This window comes from Silurus aristotelis (assembly GCF_946808225.1).
Source record: "Silurus aristotelis genome assembly, chromosome: 4".
Taxonomy (NCBI): Eukaryota; Metazoa; Chordata; class Actinopteri; order Siluriformes; family Siluridae; genus Silurus; species Silurus aristotelis.
In genome coordinates, this window is record NC_139577.1 from 21,909,122 (window position 1) to 21,930,622 (window position 21,501).

General features: G+C 42.7%; 1 protein-coding gene across 3 annotated transcripts in view; it reads left to right on the forward strand.

Annotated features, from left to right (window-relative positions):
- The window catches only part of LOC310724352 (adenosine kinase-like), a 48,079-nt gene that overhangs the window by 8,585 nt on the left and 17,993 nt on the right, over positions 1 to 21,501 (forward strand). For 2 of the 3 annotated variants that reach the window (XM_083538221.1, XM_083538220.1), the window contains exons 2-3: positions 11,276 to 11,446; positions 21,365 to 21,400. In XM_083538221.1, the coding sequence (XP_083394347.1) occupies positions 11,354 to 11,446; positions 21,365 to 21,400 (129 nt within the window). In that variant the 5' untranslated portion in view covers positions 11,276 to 11,353. Of the gene's footprint in view, positions 1 to 10,325; positions 10,545 to 11,275; positions 11,447 to 21,364; positions 21,401 to 21,501 lie in introns of those variants that run through there. The other variant, XM_083538219.1, reaches the window with a different exon arrangement.

A 21,501-nucleotide genomic window follows, 5' to 3' on the forward strand; every position in this document is an offset into this window, starting at 1 on the left:
TTTCAAAGCATGAATGATATTTAGCCAACAGATGAAATTTATTGAATTTCAGAAATCCGATGCAGATTTGTTTCCAGGATTGTTTCTCTTTAATGTTTTATTTCCTTTCCCTGTTTTTGCTCCATCTACCTTTTCCCTCCGTTCGTTCCAGAGAAACTCTTCTTCTTATGTGTCCATCACATAGCTGTGCTGAGAAAAACCTGGGCTTTTTGAAGTTTCATTGAGCACTTTATTAGGGAAGAAAGCAGTGCTCTGAGTAGGCTGGAGTTTGTCCCTCATTAGGCTGTGCTTCCTAACAGTGTTTGCTACTCTTCCACTATTATAATCAATCCTCTTTCTGGTGACCACTCCAAAGGTGCCCTCATTATCTGCCTCCATCCTATTGATTATGGTGATGAAGAATATGTTGCCATATTAGTCACACCAAGCACTCTGTCTCTGTTATGTGTTATGTAGCTGTATGTATTAACTGGGAAAGAAATCAGTTTGAGTCAAAGAGCTCTCACATTCAGTTACAATCACCAAACAGCAACTTGGAGGGAAGTAAGGGAATTATTCTGCTTTTAATTTTGAATGTATGATGCTTTCAGGAAGGAGGGGTAAGAGGGAGACTCTATGAAGACATCGGGTGTCAGACATTTAGACAGAAAGCTGCCTTTTAAGAGCCCATCCATTAAACTTGAAATGAAGATGGTAGAATCAATAAATTGTTTCATTGAATTTGTAATATTTCTTGCCAGGGATTAGGGAGCAATGGCGAGAAGTTACATTTCACAGCTGCAGAATCGGATTGACAGGCCTAGATGAAGAAATCGACTGCTTTCTGCTTCTTGTGCTTTTTAAAAGGCTTCGCTAAATTTTAGCTTTCTCTGGATTTCCTACATTGCTCAGCACAGATTGCTTTATAAGTGGCTTAGGGCAAATGCAGTCACTTGGTTGAGACAGAGAGATGCACAGAAAAAGAGAGAGAGAGAGAGAGGGCAGGAAGGGAACAGAGCATTTAGCCATGCAATTACAGCCAGAGTGGCTCCATGAATCCTTTCTCTGTCCCTCCCTTATACTCATTTGCTCTGACTTTGTTTTTTAGTTGGAGGATACTCATGCATGCTGTTCTACAGAGCTAGCATACAGCATGCCTGACTTTCACCCAGCTGTTCCACCAATCAGAGTCTGAAGCGTGCTCACCTCTCCATGTGGCATCAAGACATGAAACCTTCCATATGCTCCTCTCGTACTGTGTTTGCCAAATGTGAAACGTGTGTACGAATCTCCTGAAAAGCTGTTACACATATGCCGTCGTTAGGACTTTCAAAAAAAAAAAAAAAAAAGCACTGCTTTCTGTCAGTCTTTTTTTTTTTTTTTTTTTTTTTTTTTTTTTTTTTTTTGACGGATCGCATCTTAAGGCTACTTTTCATTAAAAAGTTGTAATCAAATCAGCAAAGTGTGAAAGAGTGATAAGAGCTGTTGTTGTGTTCCGACTCCGCTCGCATAGGTGGCATCCTCCAGAGATTCATGTCTGATGGCTCTAAGGGCAAACAGTCTCTCGCCTTGGCCACCACACTCTAATTACCATGGCCTTGGCAGATCAATCCCCTATCTATTTTTTTTTTCTTTCCCCCACCCCCACCGCACAATGTGTCACTATAGCTGTGTGTCTTTCCATTAGCTCGCTCAATCATGGGCTGCTGATGAGACAGGGCGCAGTGTGCCTTTCTTATTGGCCCAGGTCCAAGGCCTCGCTAATATAATCCTCTCCATCGATTACATTCTGTTGACTTTCAGGAGATTTTTGTCGAAGAGTAATTAGGATCCTCCCTCCCCCACCCCACCCCCCTCAAGCTTTTCGCCAGGAGTCGAGTGCGTCGATGTGCGTGCACCTCGCTCAAGCCTTTTTCTCACGTTTTGTCGCTTATCATTAATGACATTGAGCTCGGTTCATTATGCTGTTGTGTTCCGTACAGTGCCGAGCCTGACATTTTCATGAACCCTGTTTGAGAATTCGCATCTTAAAATAGTGAGGAATAATGAGAGCATTCTGTGCCGACGCCATGTCCTAATTTGTGAATCCTGATTTGTGCTGTAACCTTATTACTATTCTGACAGGAGTCAGCAGTCAAACGCTTCAGCATTAGGAAACAAGTAAATTAGAAATAACAGCCTACAGATTGCCCCATTGCAAAGCGATTCCAGGTGATAACAGCTTAAGTGTTGTTCGGGTGAATTTTAATTGAAAGTGGCGTTGATTATCGTTCGCCTGTTATCACAATATTACTAGAGCTTCATTACATTTCCAAAACAGCCTAGGTGGGAGAACAGGCGAGGACATGTTGCATAATTACATGCGTCTGTGAGCTGGTGGCGTGTGTTTTGAAAGGATAATTGCCCGAACCGGCTGATGAAGCCACCACAGTGGGTGCGGTGCTGCAAAAGTTTTGCCACCCACTAAGAATGCCTGGGCTATCAAATTGTTTTCTATCTCTCTCTCTCTCTCTCTCTCTCTCTCTCTCTCTCTCTTTCTGTTTCTGTCTTGGTTCTAATTCCTTACACAGCCTGATTGCTCAGCTGACCAAGCTTGGGAACTTTTTGCCCTGCCCTGAGAGATAGTTAGAGATATAAGAGAGTAATGTGACTTTCCTATTCATCTCCTTCTGTGTAATACAGACGCTGTGTCCGGATAACCGGATGTCAGGGTTCAAAGCTCAAGTTCAAGGCGACTTCTTATGTCTGTTTAAATACTGTATGAGTTACAGTGGAGTGTGTTTTTCTTTCTTTTTTCTTATTAGAAAAGACCCTTATTGTACAACTATTTCTTCCTACTCCTATTGGCCTGGGATAACCTCCATCACCAGCGTTCGGGGGTGTTTAGACATAGCCTGGCTGCGGTGTGCTTTGTTTTATAGTCGTTCTCTGAGCTAACCAGGCCTAACATTAGCCCTCTGCTAATGTTTACATAATGGATGTCGTGTTGGCGCATGGAGCGTGGTCCATCAAAACACATTGGCTCATGGAGAGTAACACACTTCAACCAGCTTTGCTTAACCATTTAAGGAGCTTGACCTAGATTTAATAATGACCGATTGAGTAGTTTTCTCTCTCTCTCTCTCTCTCTCTCTCTCTCTCTCTCTCTCTCTCTCTCTCTCTCTCTCTCTCTCTCTCTCTCTCTCTCTTTTGAACTAGTTAAACCTGATTTTTTGTTTCCTCACGTTCAAGCAAAAAGTGGGTCATTTACACTAGCATGTTTGTTTTGGCCCGAGTTATTTTCACTAACGGACTCTCAGATCCCAGTGTAGAATAGTCCCCTGTTGACCTGCTGTGTGTGCGCATTTGATTTGCATCTTTGGCTTTGCTTTTCTGAATGACTGATGGAGTTATCAAACCCTCGTGCCCACACTAACTTCCATCATCAGGCGCTGACAGGAGTTGTGGTTGTTGATATTTACTTCAGGGGGCTCTCTCCACAGGTGCATTCAGATGATCATTTAAGCAGCCATGAATCATTAATGGCCCACTTTTGCATGCACTCTTATGTTTCAAAGGAGCGCCTTCCAACGCTGGCTGTGCAGGATCTCAGAAACGTGCTACTGATTCGCTGCTCAGCCCTGACTATGGCTAAAACCGTGCATTGAGTTTGACAGCCTCCACACTGCACTGGATGTGTTTACGCATTTGTTTCCTGCACCGTTTGAATGGGGTTTGACAAGCTTGAAGAAAGTGTGTGAGTGTGTGTGCAGGATTAATAAGCTTAAGAGACTTGTGTCGAATATGTATCCACTTAAATCCAGTGGGTCTGCTGCTGGGGACTTGGCTGATGCTTCTGTAATATTTGGCATCGCTGATGTTTGATCTCAACAGCGCAGATTGTCAATCAGCCGTACTGTAACACCTGAACAGAAGAATACGCGAACTGTACACACCAGCGATTATTAATCACGGTCTCATTGATTTCACGGGAGTTGCTAATTACTTCCTAGTTATTATCAGACTGTTATTCTGACATGACGTTTCTTGTAGACGTTCTACTGCTATGGAGTGACATCTCCCCAGTATAATTATTTTTTTCTAGACGCTGCTGTATTAACAGTTTACACACATCTGCCTCTGTTTTCTAATGTTGACTGCAACATTGTCCCAACGTGGCATCTGTTTCCAAACTGATGTGCTAAGCAGACTGTGCGACTCATCGAAGCGAGCCTTCAACAGCGTTTTCAATTTACCTCTCAAACTCCTCCCATGCTGTGGAGCAGGATGGATGCGCGTGTTGCCGCGTCAGGTGCCTCTTTGTCTTGTCCAATGCATCAAGCCTCTCTTTTTTTTTTTTTTTTTCCTTTCCTGCTCCCAACAGCAGGTGAAAATCTAATTATACCAGGATGACAAGGGGAGGTGAGCTGTTGCCATATTTTAGCAGCTCTTAATTGTGTGCTAAAGAATCTGTCGCGTGTGTGCACTCCCATGCCGCGACACGTGTACAAAACGTTGCGCTCGTCAAAAGTCAAAGAAAATGCGTTCGCTTTTGATTGTTTGCATCCCCTGCTAAGCTTAGTTATCACTTGTATATTATTTGTTGTCATATTGTGAGGCAGGAGGACATCCAGCTAGGAAAACAACACCCATATATACACACACACACACACACACACACACACACACACTGTAAAGGTGGTACAATATTGAAAAGCCTGTATCTCTAGGGTTTTGTCTTTAAAGAATCACAATCTATGCTGATTAATTATATGCATTAGTCCCGGTATCCCAAGGCTTTACGCTTTAAACATTTTGTCTGGTTGAAATCCTCAAGAAATACCTCATCGCTGATTCCCCCACCACCATCTTTGCTCGCCTTTTAGCTGATTTTGGTAATGGAGCTCAACACGTTAGACAAGTTGGAATTTAAGCCATTGATCTCTCTGTGTGTGCAGAAATCCAGCTCTTCTAATTACAGGAGCCCCAGTGGACCCCTTTTAGCGCTGCGATGCCCATCACTGTTAACCTCCTGATAGGGTTAATGCTTCAGGTTCGAGGCCCTCCTGCTCTCACCTTTTCCAGCAGCTAATGTGCTGCCGTGCCAGTGTAATTACGACCTGTCTTATGGTAGTGCAAATGAGCGCTCTGGGCCTGCCTCCCCCAAGCTGCAGAATAACACACTCCACCTGAAGTGCCGGAGCGGAGCGGAGTGGGCGAGGACGGATGGCTTTCCTTAATGGAGCGCCGTGTATGTGTGTGAGCAGCTAATCGCGTCACGCACCGCGGCCCAGATACATGTCAGCTTAATGGAGGCACTGATTATTTATTTATGGACATTATCGCTAAATTGCTGATTACATATTTTTCTAGTGTCTAATTTCTTTACACAGTCATTTTTAAGCTTGAGGAGTGTGTCAGCTCTTCAAAAAAATTGATTTCTTTCCCCCCTGCCCTTCCCTTTATGGCTATTAGAGATGAATATAATAGTCTCCCTCTCTCTGGAGGAGAGTACTTAAGTCATCCTGTAGATGAGACGTGCCATACCTGGATGCGCTGTTGTTCAGGACAGCCTGATTTCCTGAGAGGATTAAACTGGATGACCCTGAGCGTAAACCCGATGTCAGTTATCACACTTACTATCAGCACCTCTCCTGTCTCTGGCTGTCATATTCCTGTCTTACTGAGCTGGCATTCTCCTGCGAGATTTTCCGATATCCGACCTGTCCAATGGACAAAACGCTTCCAGTGAAAAGCTGTAATCACATAATAACTGCCTGCACTGCTCGCGCGAACTGAAAGCTGCTGTCTCATAATAGGCTGATCTCTTAATCAGCTGCAGACCTTTCTTTTCGGCTTTTATGTCCGGAAATATACTTTTTGAAGCCCCCATGGCTTGATTTTTTTATTTTAAATGTCAGTGGTATGGTGAGGGACAGTGCGCTTTAATGGACTTGGCAAACTTGCTGACTTTCATGTCGCAGACTCTGTACTGTTAATCTGAGCAGCATTAGATAAGGCCTCTGTAGAACATGTTTCTATAGACTGGTAAAGAGGAACCAGATGCTGCGTGGACTGTGAGGAGTCTGGTGTAGGGGGGCGAACATCAAACGCATCTTCCGAAAGCTTTGGTATGCCGAATCCTGCTGCTCTTCTCTATTAAAATGGATTTATCATCAGGTTTATTGGGTTAATTGACTGGCTCGGAATGAAAACAAACGAAAAATATGCTCATGGGGAGAAAAGTAATCTTATGTTTGATAAAGATATTTTTTTTGTAACGCTCTTTAGCTAGTTAAGTAGTCTCCTAGCGATCATATCATAGCTTTACACAAGCCCACCTAACTGCCTGGTATCTCTCGATTTTAGCAGGTGATTGACTCGGCCAGCGAGACTCCACTCTATGGCAATGTGTTTCTATTTGTCGATGACAATCATCCACTCCAATCCAGTGAGGAAAGGACTTCCAGCAGTGCATTACTCGTTAAAGATGGCCGGTACAATAGGCAGGTGTCAGGTCAGTGCAATCAGCCAGGAGCACAGCGCGTATCGATCCCTCAAGCAGCACTCTAACCCAGATAAAGGCAGCTTATGACAGCGTGTGAGAGAGGACAGCTCTTCACAGCTCAGCCCGGGTCAGAGCACAGAGGGAACGGACTGGGAGAAACCTGTCAGCACATGAGCAAAGAGTGTTTAACACAGGGGTGGAGAGCACTAAACACAGGCCTTTGAAGAGCTGGAATAAACTGAAGCAGATGTCCAGTGAGTGGGACGACTGTGTGTGTGAGCTAGAGTTTATTTATCCTAGGTAGATGGATTTATTGATGACTGACAGCACTGATACTTGGTGCATACGTCATGCTTTTTGAAGCGTCTCTTGTTTTTTTTTTTGGGCCTTGAAACTGATGTCCTCTGAACTTCCTGCACGCTTCCTGCATGCTTCCTCCATACGAGCCTGTGAAGTGCCAGAGGAGTGCTTGAGTCGAGCACAGACAGGAAGAGGAGTGCGTGTCCATTAAAGCAGTCTCCTCCTGGCTATCTCTCTAACTTCAAGCAGTAGAACATTAAAGTTACTATAATGCAGGGGGCCATTTTTTCCCCTACCTGACGCTTGCACATCACAGCCTTGGTGCGCTAATGATGGGAGAAGTACCAACACACACGCACATAAAGACAGACACACACCATTAGTTCGGCTCAGGCAGCCTTCAGAAGTCCCCTGCACCCCAGTGGGCCTCGTTCTGTCTAACCATCCCTATGTTTGTCTCCAGAGATCCATTTCTACATGGTTCTGTGGCTGATTCTTTACAGCTTTTACCAAAAAAAAAAAGAAAAGAAAAAACCGCTTCCGCAAAGCAGTAAATATTTGCATCAGAGTCTGGACTTTGTCCTTGCAAATAGCCTACAGTTGAGGGAAAAATCTTTTTTTTACATTTTATTTAACCTTTATTTTACTTTTACTAGGGTAGTCACATCGAGATAAAAATCTCTTTCAAACAGGAGCACCATAGTTACCACAGACAGCCAAACACAACACAGGACACAGCAGATTCCTACGAAAAGCAGCTATTATAGTGCAATAGTTCTATTTGAAATAGCTGCAGATCTGACCATAAGATAAATTGCATGTGTCTGTAAGGCATTCCAAATTTGCATTCGCAATTACTTTAGAATTTGACCGCAGAGTTTGCAAAATGTTCAATCATATCCTTCAACAGGATCCAAAAGATCCGGGGTTCAGCTTTAGGATATGTGAGAGGGTATTATTAGGTACTATGTTTATTTTTAAAGATGTTTGTACACATACAGTGATTTGCCGCAGAAAAAGTGACAGGAGGCCATTTGTTTTCTGGTGACATGAGGGACTCGATGTTTGTGTGTCCAGCGACAGGACAATGTTGAGAAAAGTTCAACTTGAGGCAAGTATGGGGCGATTTGGTTCAGCGACTTCCAGTGGAAATGAAAACAGTAGGATGCACATGATCCATTCGTCTGGTTTGTGGGACACTAGTTGCATCACCCGCTGATCATCGTAGGAGCGCCTACAGTCGACATCATGGAGCAGGAGACTTGCAGCACCTCTCTTTTCATTCACAAACAATTTCAATAAAATATTTCTTTTTTTTTTCTTTTTCTTTTTTTTTCTTTTTTTTTTTTTTTACTTCTGTTTGTTGTATTATGTTTGAAATGAAAAAGTAAGATTTTTTTTTTACCTACGTTAGAAAGACAGTCCTGTTATGGCTTGGTGATATGCTCTGATATGCATTGTCTGCAGTGAGGCCTTCTATAGAGAGGTGTGTGCCTTTTAAAAACTTGTCCAATCATTGAAATTTGCCTTGAAATTGAAATTTCAATGATTTGTCCAATCATTGAAATTAAAGTCAGTGTTCCAATTCATCCCAAATTGGTATTTAGTAGGATTAAGAGTTCTGTATCAGGCCACTAAAGATCTTCCACTCCAGCCCATGTAAACCATATTTTTATGGAGCTTGCTTTGTGCACTGGAACAGGTCTGAGTCATCTTAATTTAACACTACCGCATCCAAAAACAGTTTGTGGAAGAACGACAAGTGTGTACTGTACATAGTATTAGACATGTATGGCTGGAAAAAAGTGTGTTCTAATACTTTTGTCTATATAGTGTACATTAAGCATATATATATATATATATATATATATATATATATATATATATATATATATATATATATATATATATATACCATTTGAACTTTCCTTAGCCAGAATTAGCCTTGGCCATGTAGATGCTTCTCTTAATAATTGGACTAATCTTTTGATGGAGGAACTTCTCTAAGCACAACTGTGCCAAATATTTTCCATTTTTACTAACCGGATTTCACAGTGCTCTTTAAAGTTAGGAATATTTCATTTCTCTAACAAACTCTGGGTTCTTCCAGGACTATAAGTATTTATAATGAGATCAGGTGATTTGTTGTTTTCACAGCAACTGGACATTAACACTATTTTTACAAGTAATCCCCCGTTTAATTCGGTGGTTACGTTCCAAAGCCACCCGTACGTACAAAAAAAGAAATGCAATAAACGGACACCACCCCAAACATGCTATTTTATGTATACAGTACTGTATACATTTTACAATGAATATTTATTTTTTTATTAATACATTTAATTATTTCAACATAAAACTCAATAAAAACAATTCCCTATAAGTTTTTTGGTCTATCGTGCTGTCCGCGAGAGACCGGGAAAATCAGCTAAACAAATTAGTTACATGGCAAAGGCGATTCAGTGATAAACCTTGGACACGAAATTCGAACCGCAGTAAAAGCGGGGGATTACTGTATTTTAAGATGTATTGATTTTTCTTTCCTATTTCAGTATGTTTTGACTCTCAGTATGTTTTCTAACATATTATCGCATTTCACGTTTCAGGATGTAACTGCAAAATGTGAAAAAGTTCAAGTTGAAAACTTTATAGACTGTTAAACTCGAATATCGCAAAATAGGCAAAAACATGCTTGTCGTAATGCAGGAACGTGTGTCACTGGATCACACAATGTTTTGTGGTTGTCAGTTTTTGTCTCCATGTAAACTTTTGCCCCTGACTGTATTGTATGTTTTATGTCTACTGTATATAATATTTGGAATACTTGGCTGATGTGTCTTCTTGCCCTGGCTAAGCTTCTCGAGACATCCTCATGATATCTTTGCCAAGGAGTGTTTCTAAGCCGTATTATAGGCATGGGTGATGATAAATTTCCCTGACAGCTTTGTGGAAATCTTCAGCAGCATGCTTTATATTGTGGACTTGGGAGAGAAAACGAGGACATTTTGTAATGACTAACACTATAGATAGTTCACATAATGTTTCGCCCACTTAACGCATTTTGTTGTAGGCCCTGCAGCCAGACAGTGCTTTTTTTTTAATTATTTAATTTTTTTTTTATTCCTCTGGCGAACAGCATAAAAAGCTGACACAGTCACAGTAAACACATGAAGGTCACTTCTCTCCTCTTTCCACTCTCAGCCACAAAAGCCTTATCTGTTTTAATGGAGTGTTCTCAGAGCGCCTGTGTTAGCCTGTGTAAAAGCACTAGTCTCTCCATGATGTACCCTTTGCTTATTCTCTCACTCGGCCTATTGTGTTCAGTCCCGCCTTTTTTTTTTTTTTTAACCCCCCTTCCCTTCAGCTCTCTCCTATACAGTGCCTCTGAATTATTCTCAGTGCAAGATGAACTGTATCAAAGCTACAAGGCTAGTGTTTGGTTTCAGGTTTAAACGTGAAGGTGTTTCCTTACCTGCTTCGTATTCATTCTCACAATGGCCAGAGTAGACTCTCTTGTTTCTCAGTAAGAAGAGTCCAGACAAGACCTTTGTTTTCCACTTCATCAGATGCTAGCATGTTTTTTTGGTTTTTTTTCCTCTTGCTCTTGTTCTTTCTCCCTCTTTCTTCTTTCCCTCCTCCTAGAACAAGGGCTGGAGAGCTGCCATCTCTTTGCTCTCAGACGGCTCTCTTAGGCCATGCTAAGCCACTGAGAGGGGAAATCGCTCCATGTGTTTGGACTAGCTCTCTTCTGCTTGACTGCAGTTCTGATACAGTCGGGGTAATTCAGCGTGCTAAACAGTTTTTGTAGAGTTTCAATCCTGACAAACAAACTGCTCAGTGTAAAAGTTAGTGATCTGTGCTGTGTCCTGTTGGCACCCTGTCCTACACTGGCCATTTTGCTCACCCGTTTTCTGTGCTTTCATACTGTACCTACTGCACAGTTTCCTCTGCACTTTATCCGAGACCTCTGGTCCAGGCGTAAGCATGTTGTGTAAGCGGTCTTCAGGACGCGTACCGGGTGGTAAAGGTTCCCTTTGTTTTATTGGATAGTCTCTGTGACCTCTGTGTGATATCTGATTGAAGCGCCACAGTAATTCTGGACTGCATTTGTCATCATTCCTTCTTATCGCATTAACCGTTAATCCTATTTGTGCCTCATCATGCAGTCCATTATATCAAGCTGAACACTGTTTACCGCTTCCCGGCATGGACATTTCTCCTCCGTTGTTCGCTTGTAATTGTTTGCGCTCTCAGTACGGTCCTGAGGTTTCCTTGCTCCCTTTCATCCTTATCATTCTCCATGCAGACCGAGTGATAAGGATAAAAACGAGCTTGCATATTCCACCGCACGTTTGGAAAATGATGCCCAAACAATGTGTTTGCGATCGGTGCGTTCAAGTAATGGTTAATTTATGTAAGCACTGTTGTATTTTGAAATAATCATTGCAACACACGTATAAAGTGTCTTGATGCAATGGCCTAATCACTAGCATTCCTATCCTCTTGCAGGGTTTCTTCTTGACCGTGTCTTTGGAGTCGATCCTGAAGGTGGCAAAGCATGCCTCGGAGAACAACAAGATCTTCTGCATGAACCTCTCTGCTCCCTTCATTAGCGAGTTCTTTAAAGATTCGCTAATGAAGGTCATGCCCTATGTGGACATCCTGTTCGGCAACGAGGCGGTAAGTCGGCAAAGATCGGTGCGTAATTACACAGGCCTCCTTAAACCATCTCGAAAGATTTTGCCGCTTATGTGACATCGTTTTAATCCTTTCACAGCTCCATGGCACAAGACAAGTGATGAAACCACTAGGTTTTAAAGTTGTTCATTAGGAACCATTGTTCAAATTATTCAAACCAATATCCAATATTTATACATAGCCTTTAAAGGCCTCGGGTTTATTAAAAATACCAAAATCAATGAATATGCTAATACTTATCACTAAATTAGCATGCCTGCTAGGTGACCTCCAATAAACTAGCTCACGCTGTCAGGGAAAGACCCAAGTCTCAGTTAGAATCTTTATTTTAAACGATAGTGTCATTCTGATGTGTAGAAGCAATTGAGCTTACCTTATAGTACTTAAAGATCTTTTAGAAATGCTTTTTACTTACTCTACAGGAAATCTTTGTTGTGAATACAGATGCATAATGATGTGGGAGAAAGTCTGTCTAATCAGTCCTCTAATCTTCCTTAGTGGTAAAACACTTAATGTATTGATTATGTGCATGTAATAGCGTTTAACAGTAAAGAGGAGCATGTGTGAAACAAGTTATGTCTCTTAGTAAGTACGCACTGATTAGAAAGGGAGTTTGTGTATGAAGTTTAGCTTAGCCCATGCTTTTCTGTCTTTGTCACATAATCTCTATAAGGGTGCCATCAGGGGGCTAGACATTCCACAATCCCCTTCAATTACTCTCGTATTTCATGATCGGTGAGTGTCTCTGTCTTCTGGGAGTCATCACGGTTCCATAGCCCCAAGTGTGTGTATGCGTGTGTGGTGTAGCACACTGTGACAGACAGCCAGTGTGGTAAATTGTGTTTGTGTGTGTAAGACTGCTGTGCATCAGGCCTGACAGGCTGAAACACTGCGGCTTGCTCTGGATCTCCTCTCAGCAGCACCGCAGTTCTTCCCTCCCTCCTCTGACACGCTAACGGCTGATTAGATATTAAACACCAGTATTCCTCCCAATCACCCAGCTCCCACTCGGGCTTCTTATGGCAGGAACAGCTGTGCTAATCCGTTTAAAAACCAACATGGCCACCACCTCCCTTTTAGCTAAACTAATGAGATAATTAGGGCGCTACACGTACAGATCCACATCGCCCGTTAGAGCCTTTCGCAGTCTGGGGTGTTACTGCATTACTCTTGTGGAGTGTTTTGGCAGCTGGATCTCGTCCGCGTACGAGAGACGGGCCTTTATCTGCGCTCGCAGTGGTGGGCACACTGAGCTGCTCGCCTCCTTAACTGGCAAACATGAAGTATGTAATATCCAGGGAGCAGCACTGGCCTAATTGAGTCCTTCCCCGCTTCACGACATAAACCAGAGAAAGTGAAACGATTCAGGAAATGTAATGGCCTCCAGTTAGGTTAATTAAGCGAGTGCACAGAGCGGTCCGAGCCAAAAGCAGATGGCGCTCAACAAATAACGCCATACACATTCTTACCATAGTGCCTGCACACACACACACACACACACACACACACACACACAATGGCAAACAATTTGCCCTCCATTTGCCAGCACACGTGATCAAATTCAACAGTGTGAATTGTCATTACAGATGAATTTGTGCAGTAGAGGGCTCAGACAATGTAGAAAAAACGTCATGATTAATTGGAACAGAATGAATAACCCTGACTGATGTAGTGTAAAGCAGTGATTAACTCCAGCACGGTGCTCAGATTGTTTTAAATAACAGGGGAGTTGAAGCTATGATTGCTGGGAGGTTGCGAAATGATTGAAATTGCTCCGTTGCTGCTTATGAGACAGCGTGAGAGAGATAGGGACAGAAAGACAAGGACCGAGGGAAAGCCTGAGAGAGCTGGCTCATTGTGCAGATCTGCCCAAAGGCCTTTTCCCAAAAACCTCCACCACCCCGTCCTGCTCAGACATGAATAATATTATTGAGCTCTGCGCTGCTCCGGACCAAAGGGGAAATCGGATGGTTGCTTTTTGACATTTGCCAGGACAAAGACAGAAGGATGTGCAGATAAACTGAAACTTGGTTACACATTCCGTGCATGCATTATTTACATTAGTCACAATCGAGTTACTGATTGCGGACTTCTGCCTTTTCATCTTGTGTGCGTGACGATATTTGTGTGTGTGTGTGTGTGTGTGTGTGTGTGTGTGTGTGTGTGCGCTCACACATGTGGTTGCAGTGGCAATGAAGCTCATGCTTTAGTGTGCGAGTGTGTCTTCCCTTCCTGTTTGCATCTGCGTGACAGGCAGGTTGTGAAAGAAGCCTGAGGCAGCGAGAGATTCGCATGACGCTAGGCCTGCATCCCACAACTGATTTAGCCCCAGCCACACACGCACACACACGCTTGAAAACAGATGTCAAGTGCCACAGAGCTCACTGACATTCAAACAGGTTCTAAAGCTTTGAGCCTCCACAATCCGCTTTTTTTGGGCCCCCATGCAGCCACAGGACTCTCTTGCAAACTTTTAAAGCATTTCCTTCTATTTTGCAAGAGAGATGAACATTGTGGACTGCTGAGACACACAGTAAGGGAGGATTGAGAGAGAAAGCGAGGGAGGAAAGGAGGGAAGTAGGGAGTGGAGGGGGTGAGGTAATTAAAAAAACGCATAAGAGAAGATGCTGTCAAGGGAACTTGAGTGCAGGCTGTACACTCAAGTAGTCTCCCATGGCATCACCCACAGCACTCAATTAAAGCCTGACTATCTGCATACGCCTCCTGTGGAACGGCCGCCAAGGCGACATTGTGAGAGACACAATTAGACTTGTTAGGGAGAGAGATTTACTTTCCAGACTGCATGCACTAGTTGTCAGCACGGCTCCTGAATTTGGACTCGGAAACCCAAGCACAGATTTGTTTGTTAATGCATCAGTTTTTGTCATTCTGACCAAAGGCTTGGCTACACCACGAGAAATAATAGTTCTCACGCGAAATAATCTGCAAGTTACGTAATAACAAATGCATCGTTTAGCACAAACCGAGCGCTGCTTTTGACCTGCATTGTGTACCTACAAGTTTCTATGCCCTGCTAATCATTTGGGAATTGTTGCACTATTACTGCATGTTTGTGTCAGTTATATAAGATGTTTTAGTATGGTGTTTTTTTTGTTTATTCTCACTGTTGATAAAAAATAAATATAGCTTGAAAGCATTTGATGGAGGTGAATGTAGTGAAGTAAGCAGATGCTAGCAATAATTTATGCTAGGAAACAATATTCTCAGGAATATACCAACTCGCAGATGGTGTGTATATATGCTGGGTGTGCACCAATCAAGTACTGGTTATTCCTATAAGAGGTCAGACAAGCCAAAACAAGCTGACTTATAAACACAGGACACAACCTGTTTTAAAGTATGCTCTTATCATGCCTGTGATGTTTCACATAACTTCAAAAAAAAAAAAAAAAAACGAATGCTGACCTGGTTACAGTAAGAACATTGGTATTAAATAAATATCACCTTTTCATCTAATCAGTGGATTTTAATCATCATAGATCATTATTGGAAAAATCTGAATCTCCTTACATGCAAATATAAGTAATCTGTTGGGAAAATGCTCTCTCTGTCTGGTTCCCCTTGAGGTTTCTTCCTTATGTCGTCTCATAGACTTTTTCCTTGCGATTGTTACCTCAGATTTTTTTCATTGAAGTTCGACAGCTACATCTGGATTTCTGTAAAGCTGCTTTTTTTTATTATTAAAAGCTCTATAGAAGTCAAATTAAATGACTGTTAAAAGGAATGTCAAATGCCTCCAGTATAATGTTTCATCATTTCTAACTAACTAGAAAATTTTATTGGAGGCATCCTTTTTTTCTTTTCTTATTTTGTAGCTTAAAAGTGACCTTCAAGGTGTGTGTGTGTGTGTGTGTGTGTGTGTGTGTGTGTGTGTGTGTGTGTAGTAGGGTTTTGCGCTGGAAAAGTTCACCTAACAACTATAATCTGAGAGTTTAGAAGCTTTCGCCCAGAATATCCTTTAGCACGAGCCACAAAAGCTATTTTTCCACTGAGGGAGGTGGACAGGGAGGTCTGGGCTTTGAGACACACATATACACATATTTACACACACACACAAACACACACACACACACACACACACACACACACACATACTGCCTATAGCCCTGTGTGTGCAACAGCACAGTAATGATGGATGGGAGAGAAGACATGGCACTGAGGGCAGATCAATAGCTGCCAGCATGGCCGGTGTATTTCTTTCACAGCATCTGAGTGCAGGATGTCAGCTTGTTGTTGCCAGTATGATTTGGAGAAGTTTAACAGCAGCATGCTCTGCTGCACTATATATCAGCCAGCTTGACTTTTGGCAGTTCTCGTGAGTGGGACCGTACGCTCGGCGTGCGTCCCGTTAGACTTGCAGGATTGTGGGAAGGCGGATTATTGAGATTATTGCCTTTTCGGTCTAAGAGACTTATCGTGATTGCATTTTATTTCTATTCACTTCTATTCCGTGTTTTCCTCTTGACCATAATAATCAGCTTGATTTCCCTGATGCGCAGTACTATTGAACTTCGCACACACATTTACGCACGCAGACTCGTGCGCACTTGAACAAACACACAGTCACGTGTCCATGCTGTCACCCGTATCTCGTGTCATGGAACAAGGGGAGGACTGACGCGTCTCCAGGGAAGTACCTGTCATTTCTCTAATGAGATCATCATTCCCGATGCCCGTCTGACTCGTCTGCTGCACTCACCTGTCACACATGACCAGAGAATTCACCAGCAGTTTTGGTTGTTTTTGAACACACACCATCATGATCTACTTGTAGGCAGCATTCTAGAGAATAGACTACCTGAAGCTGTCTGCTTGAAATATCTTTTGAGTCCAAAATGCTGTCAGAACAAACATAAGATGGTGTTACAGGGAGCGCAGGAAATAGTAGGAGGTTTTGTTTGTAGATATGTCAAACACTGTTGGTGTGAAGGTGGAAGAGTTCAATCTAAAACCCTTAAGTCTTCTTCATTTACAGAACAGTATAAATGTATATAAATTCCAAGTAGAACCCCTTTGAAGTCTTAACTGAAATAAGGACCGTTTACACATTTGTATGGTTAAAATAATAAATAGAAATTAATTATATTTTGGGGTCATTTATGATTTATTATATTTTTGCATTCAACCACTTTTGCATCTGGACCATTTGATTGGGGCCTTGATGTGGCCATCTGAATTTCAGCATTTGGCTGAAACTCTTTAGAGACATTGGAAAGTGGACAGTGAGGACTGTTTTAACAAGGAAATGGTAGCTCAGAGATTGAGATTAAGGGGGAGGTGGTAATTTAGTGGTTAAGGCATTGGACTTTGGAACCAAAGTTTGTGAGTTCAAATCCCACCCACACAAAGCGGCCACTCCTGGGCCACTGAGCAAGGCCTATATTTCCATAGATGCTTATGATCAGAAAGTAATGAGTTCAATTTCCAGCACTATTAAGCTGCTCCTCTTGGGCCCTTGTGAAAGGCCTTTAACCCCCAGTTGTTTAGTTGTATAAAGGATGCATATTGATGCATGTTTAACTGATTCCAAACAGCACAATGTTGCATAATGTTTGCCTAGCTTCCACAAACAAAAATTGTGGAGAAAATTGACATTTTTGTGTAGGCTTGCTGTATCTAGAACCAAGTGCATGATTGATTGTTTCAGATATGGCATGCCCCAAGCTAATGTATTGCTGCTATGGCAAAGGTTTCACAAAATATCTAGTATTTACCACATTTTTTTGTCCTCTATCATTTGGTTACTCCTGTACCACCATAGTTTTTTTCATCTTCTTCTATAGGTCTTCCTCTAGTTGTGTAAATGGTCATGAAGTTCTCTGCTTCACTGAAGACCTCAGCCAATCATTATGCTCTCCACATTGTTTGCATCCATAACTTGTTTAACACACTTTAGCATTGAGTTTCTGTATACAAATCCCTCAAAACAAGCCAGCCTAGCTTTTCACCATCTTAATGAAATTATAGCAGGTTGCTACTTCAATCAGTCAATGAAGATGTGTTAAAAAACTCAAGTCTTTGATATATTTGTACTATTACACATCAGCGTTTTAAGCAGCACAATGTGGATGGTGCCTGGTTGTGTGTTGCAAGTGTATTTGACTGGCCTGCAGCTCAGCATGCTTGCCGGTGAATATGTGCATTTAGCTCCACTATATTTACACACAGCCATTAGTCGGTTTGTTTATCGTGCCAGAGCCGCAGCTGGAGTCTGGAGCCCACAAACTTGTTTACATGCGAGCGTACATTTTCGGTGACGGGCTCAGGGACAATGGCAGGCTTTGAAAGTGATCAGAACATAGTCTGGTGCGGTAATAAGGCTGTCATTGAAAGCGATGTCACATGTGCTAAAGTGGAAATGTTTTCTCTCGCACTCTCATCTCATCTCCTCTCCTCCGTACAGGACAGGAGAGACAGCAGTCAGCGCCCGTGATTCTGGTAATGATATCATTACGGCGAGCAATTGCTTCTCATGCATTGTTTAACAAAGGCACTTTTGAAGTGCTCCGCTCAAAACCCCAGACTGAGCTTTCACATGCTGCCAGTACACTGCAAGTGGAACCCAAACGAGGGGAAGGAGATCAAGGGGAAACACCTTTTTTTTCCCCCCTTTTTTCCACCACAAGCTCTCCACTCTTTTTTGTTCACGAAAAATAAAAAGCATAATTAACATCTCAAAGTGGACACTCCCCTCTTCACATGCATTTCATGCAGCCGGGATGTTTTGATGACCTCATTATTGCGGCCGCCGCGCTGCACAGAGCGTTTCCTTTAAGAGTTTGCCCTGTGGATATTTTTTTTCTCTTCTAACTGTGTCACACGCTAGTTGTGCACACGATAGAGGGAGTGGAGCAGTTAGCCATGGAGAACCACGGCAAAATCAAGAGCACTTTCTCAATGAAACTTAGTCTTGACAGTCTACCTGCCATTTATACCCACATCAGAATACAACGTCCTTCAGGAGCCGATCTCAGATGAGAGTTAAACAAACACTCGAGTGCCTTCACTGAGTGTGGGTGGGGGGGGTGTACAGTACAATACATTAAGCTCCTCTAATGAAAGAGGCTCTTGTGTGGACTGCAGCGTTAGTGGTTTCAGGTTGTCACGGTGGGTTCTGTTTGATTAAGCATTGATCTGGTTCCATTTAACACTTTGTTAGTGGCTGTGGTCTTGTTTTACATCGCGATTTGCATAAAACATGGAGGACAAGGGTCCACTCGCGAGCTAGTTTTGAGTGGTAATTGCAGGAGGCAGTGGTAAATACAAGGTTAGAGGGTTGAAATAAATTTCTACTGAGCAGCTCTTCGCACCAAACAACTCTCTTGCTTAGTCTTTCTGTCTCCTTCCTTTTCTCACTCGCTCTCTCACTCTCTCTTTCTCCCGTTCTCTGTTGTTTGTCGCCCGTCACGCTCCACTTGGCCTGCTGCATTCTCAGGGGAGTACCTTAACACCTCAGCAGTGCTCGCTTTCTTCCCCTAATCTTTCTTTTCCCCTGCCCAGATTACTGTATTGATATCCATCTGCCAGCCTCCTCTAAAGGCCCGTGGCCCTTCACTGACTCGTATCGATGTGTGCGCAGCTCGCAGGCCAGCGATTATGAAATTACGCCTCGATCGCCCTCATCTGTAACCCACAATGCCGCCTTTTGTTTGGCTGCCGGATCAGTGGGTTTTTTTTATTTTATTTTTTTATCCCGACAATCCATAACCATGTGAGAAATAACATCTCATGACTGCGTTTGTCAGACCGTCACCTCTCTCTTGGTGTGTTGTTTTGCAACTAGCTGATGATTTGAGAGATGAGTCTCTATTTGGCTCAGACCATCCTGGGTTTGGTTGAACTGGCTTGCGCTTACGTTCTTGGCAAGTATACAGTAAGTGCACTAGCTAACCCCGAACCGCAATCCTGGCTGCCCCAAATACTTCTCTGTGCTTCACGTAAACCGTTTCTTTGTTTGTTTGTTTTATGCAAAAGCAAAAGCACCTGATTGAGTAGTGAGCATGATTGGTATCTGGTGTCCAACCATCTTCCTCATGTCAATCCTTGGCTGGTTGTCAAAGTGGCCTAACCCTGTCACCTAAATGCTGGTTTTATCCTGTTCAGTGGCTACAGATGCACTCCCTTAGCTATCATTCCTCATTAAACCTCCTTTTCTCTCTCTCTCTTTCTCCCTCCCTCTACCCCCCCCCCCCTCTCTCTCTCTGGCTTTGCACGTCTTTGTTCTTTTGCCTTCTCTCCAGACCTTTCCCATGAGTCATAAATTACAGAGGGTGGAGAAGGTCTCCTAAGCTTTTTATTTTTTTTGGTTTGGTTTTTTCCCCCCTTCACCACCGCATGCAACTTGTGCAACTCATTTAAAAGGAAAGAAGGATAATTCTTTTTTTTTTTTGAGAAGCCACTTTGTGTTGATTTTCATGCTCAGGCTCTGAGTCATTGTGAATGCAAATAATCGGCACGGCTCTCTGAATGAAGGAACAAAACATTGTTTATCCGCTAATGAATCTCTCCGTGAAGCTGTGCATGAAGAATGTCCTCACCGTTTCATCACCAGTTTGTCCTTTTGTCCTTGCAGTTAATTAATTATGGGCCTCATAATGCTTAAGGCACGTGTAGCGCAGCCCGGGCACGTGTCAAGCGCTAACGAGTGTGCGATAGTTTCCTGTAAGATTTAGCTTTTATGATGATCTTGACCAGTGAAAAGTGTCAACTTCAATTTTATTTATTTATTTATTATATATATATATATTTTTTTTAACAGGGCCCAAATTGCTGCTAATTATAAAAGTTTCTCTTGACATTATACTGTTTAATCACTCTCAATAAAAGCGAGGTTCAGCTCGGCTCGTATTATTGGTGCCATGGAACCTGGAAGGCTTTTCTGTAAGGGGTTTAGGATTTTTGTCTGACTTGTAGTGTAAATTGTAGACCTAACCTTGATACGTCCAGGCTTTGAGCTGCACACGCATTCAGAGATGCATAAACACTCGCACGCACACATATACACACGTGCAGCCTCATAACCCTGAAAAAAGTCTCTTGAAGCCTGGGACTGGAACCAAACACAAACAACTAAATGTCACACAAGGATATTGTTTATGTAGCACTCAGAGGATTTTGTTCTCGTCTTATGATGGAGCCATGTAGTCTTTCTTTATTCGCTGTACATGTGTCAGGTGTGGGTGTGTGGGGTAGATTAATGGACCCGTCTTGTGTCAGCATTGGTGACAGACTCTCAGACTGTGTGTAGCCCTGCTGGGACCCTCTGCCCTGCCAGCCATGTAGCTGGATCCCCCTCCTCTCCATCTTTTAAAGAGCCACGTTGTTCCAACTGCTCCCTTGGGGTCATACCGCCAAGCAAAAGGGCATGACCTAGCGTGCACATAATTGGCTTTATTTCTCCATCACATCACGCCGCTGCTTTATCGCTTTCATTGTTCGGGATTAAGTGCGAATATCCTTCTTTCAGACGCTACTCATGATCTCCTGAACACTTAATTACATTTTCATTTACAAGGGGCTTTAATCCTAGTTCTGCATCTAGCAGCGCTGGCTGGGGAATGTTTTTTTTTTTATTTTTATTTTTTTATGTCCACTGTGGTCCTTTTTAATGTAACTGTATCGTTGCTTATGTAAAGACAGCAGAGCCATTTGAAATCAGATCTTCATTTGACGTGTCTTTCTTTTTCTTATGAGGGCGGAAAATGTGAGCAGCACACCGAGGCAATATGACGAGGCAAGCAGGCTTTGGAGACGGGAGTGTGTGGGCTAAGTGAAATGCTATCACTGCGGTGGTGTGTAATTAAGCGTGTGTGTGTGTGTGTGTGTGTGTGTGTGTGTGTGTGTGTGTGTGTGTGTGTGTGTGTGTGTGTTGTTTTGCAGGAGGCTGCCACGTTCTCGCGCGAGCAGGGTTTCGAGGTGAGTGGACATCGGCTCGCACGCACTAAACACATCCTAAAGGATTATTTTTCAGCTGATAATGAAGTTCTTTTTCGGACAGTGATTGATGCGCTATTATA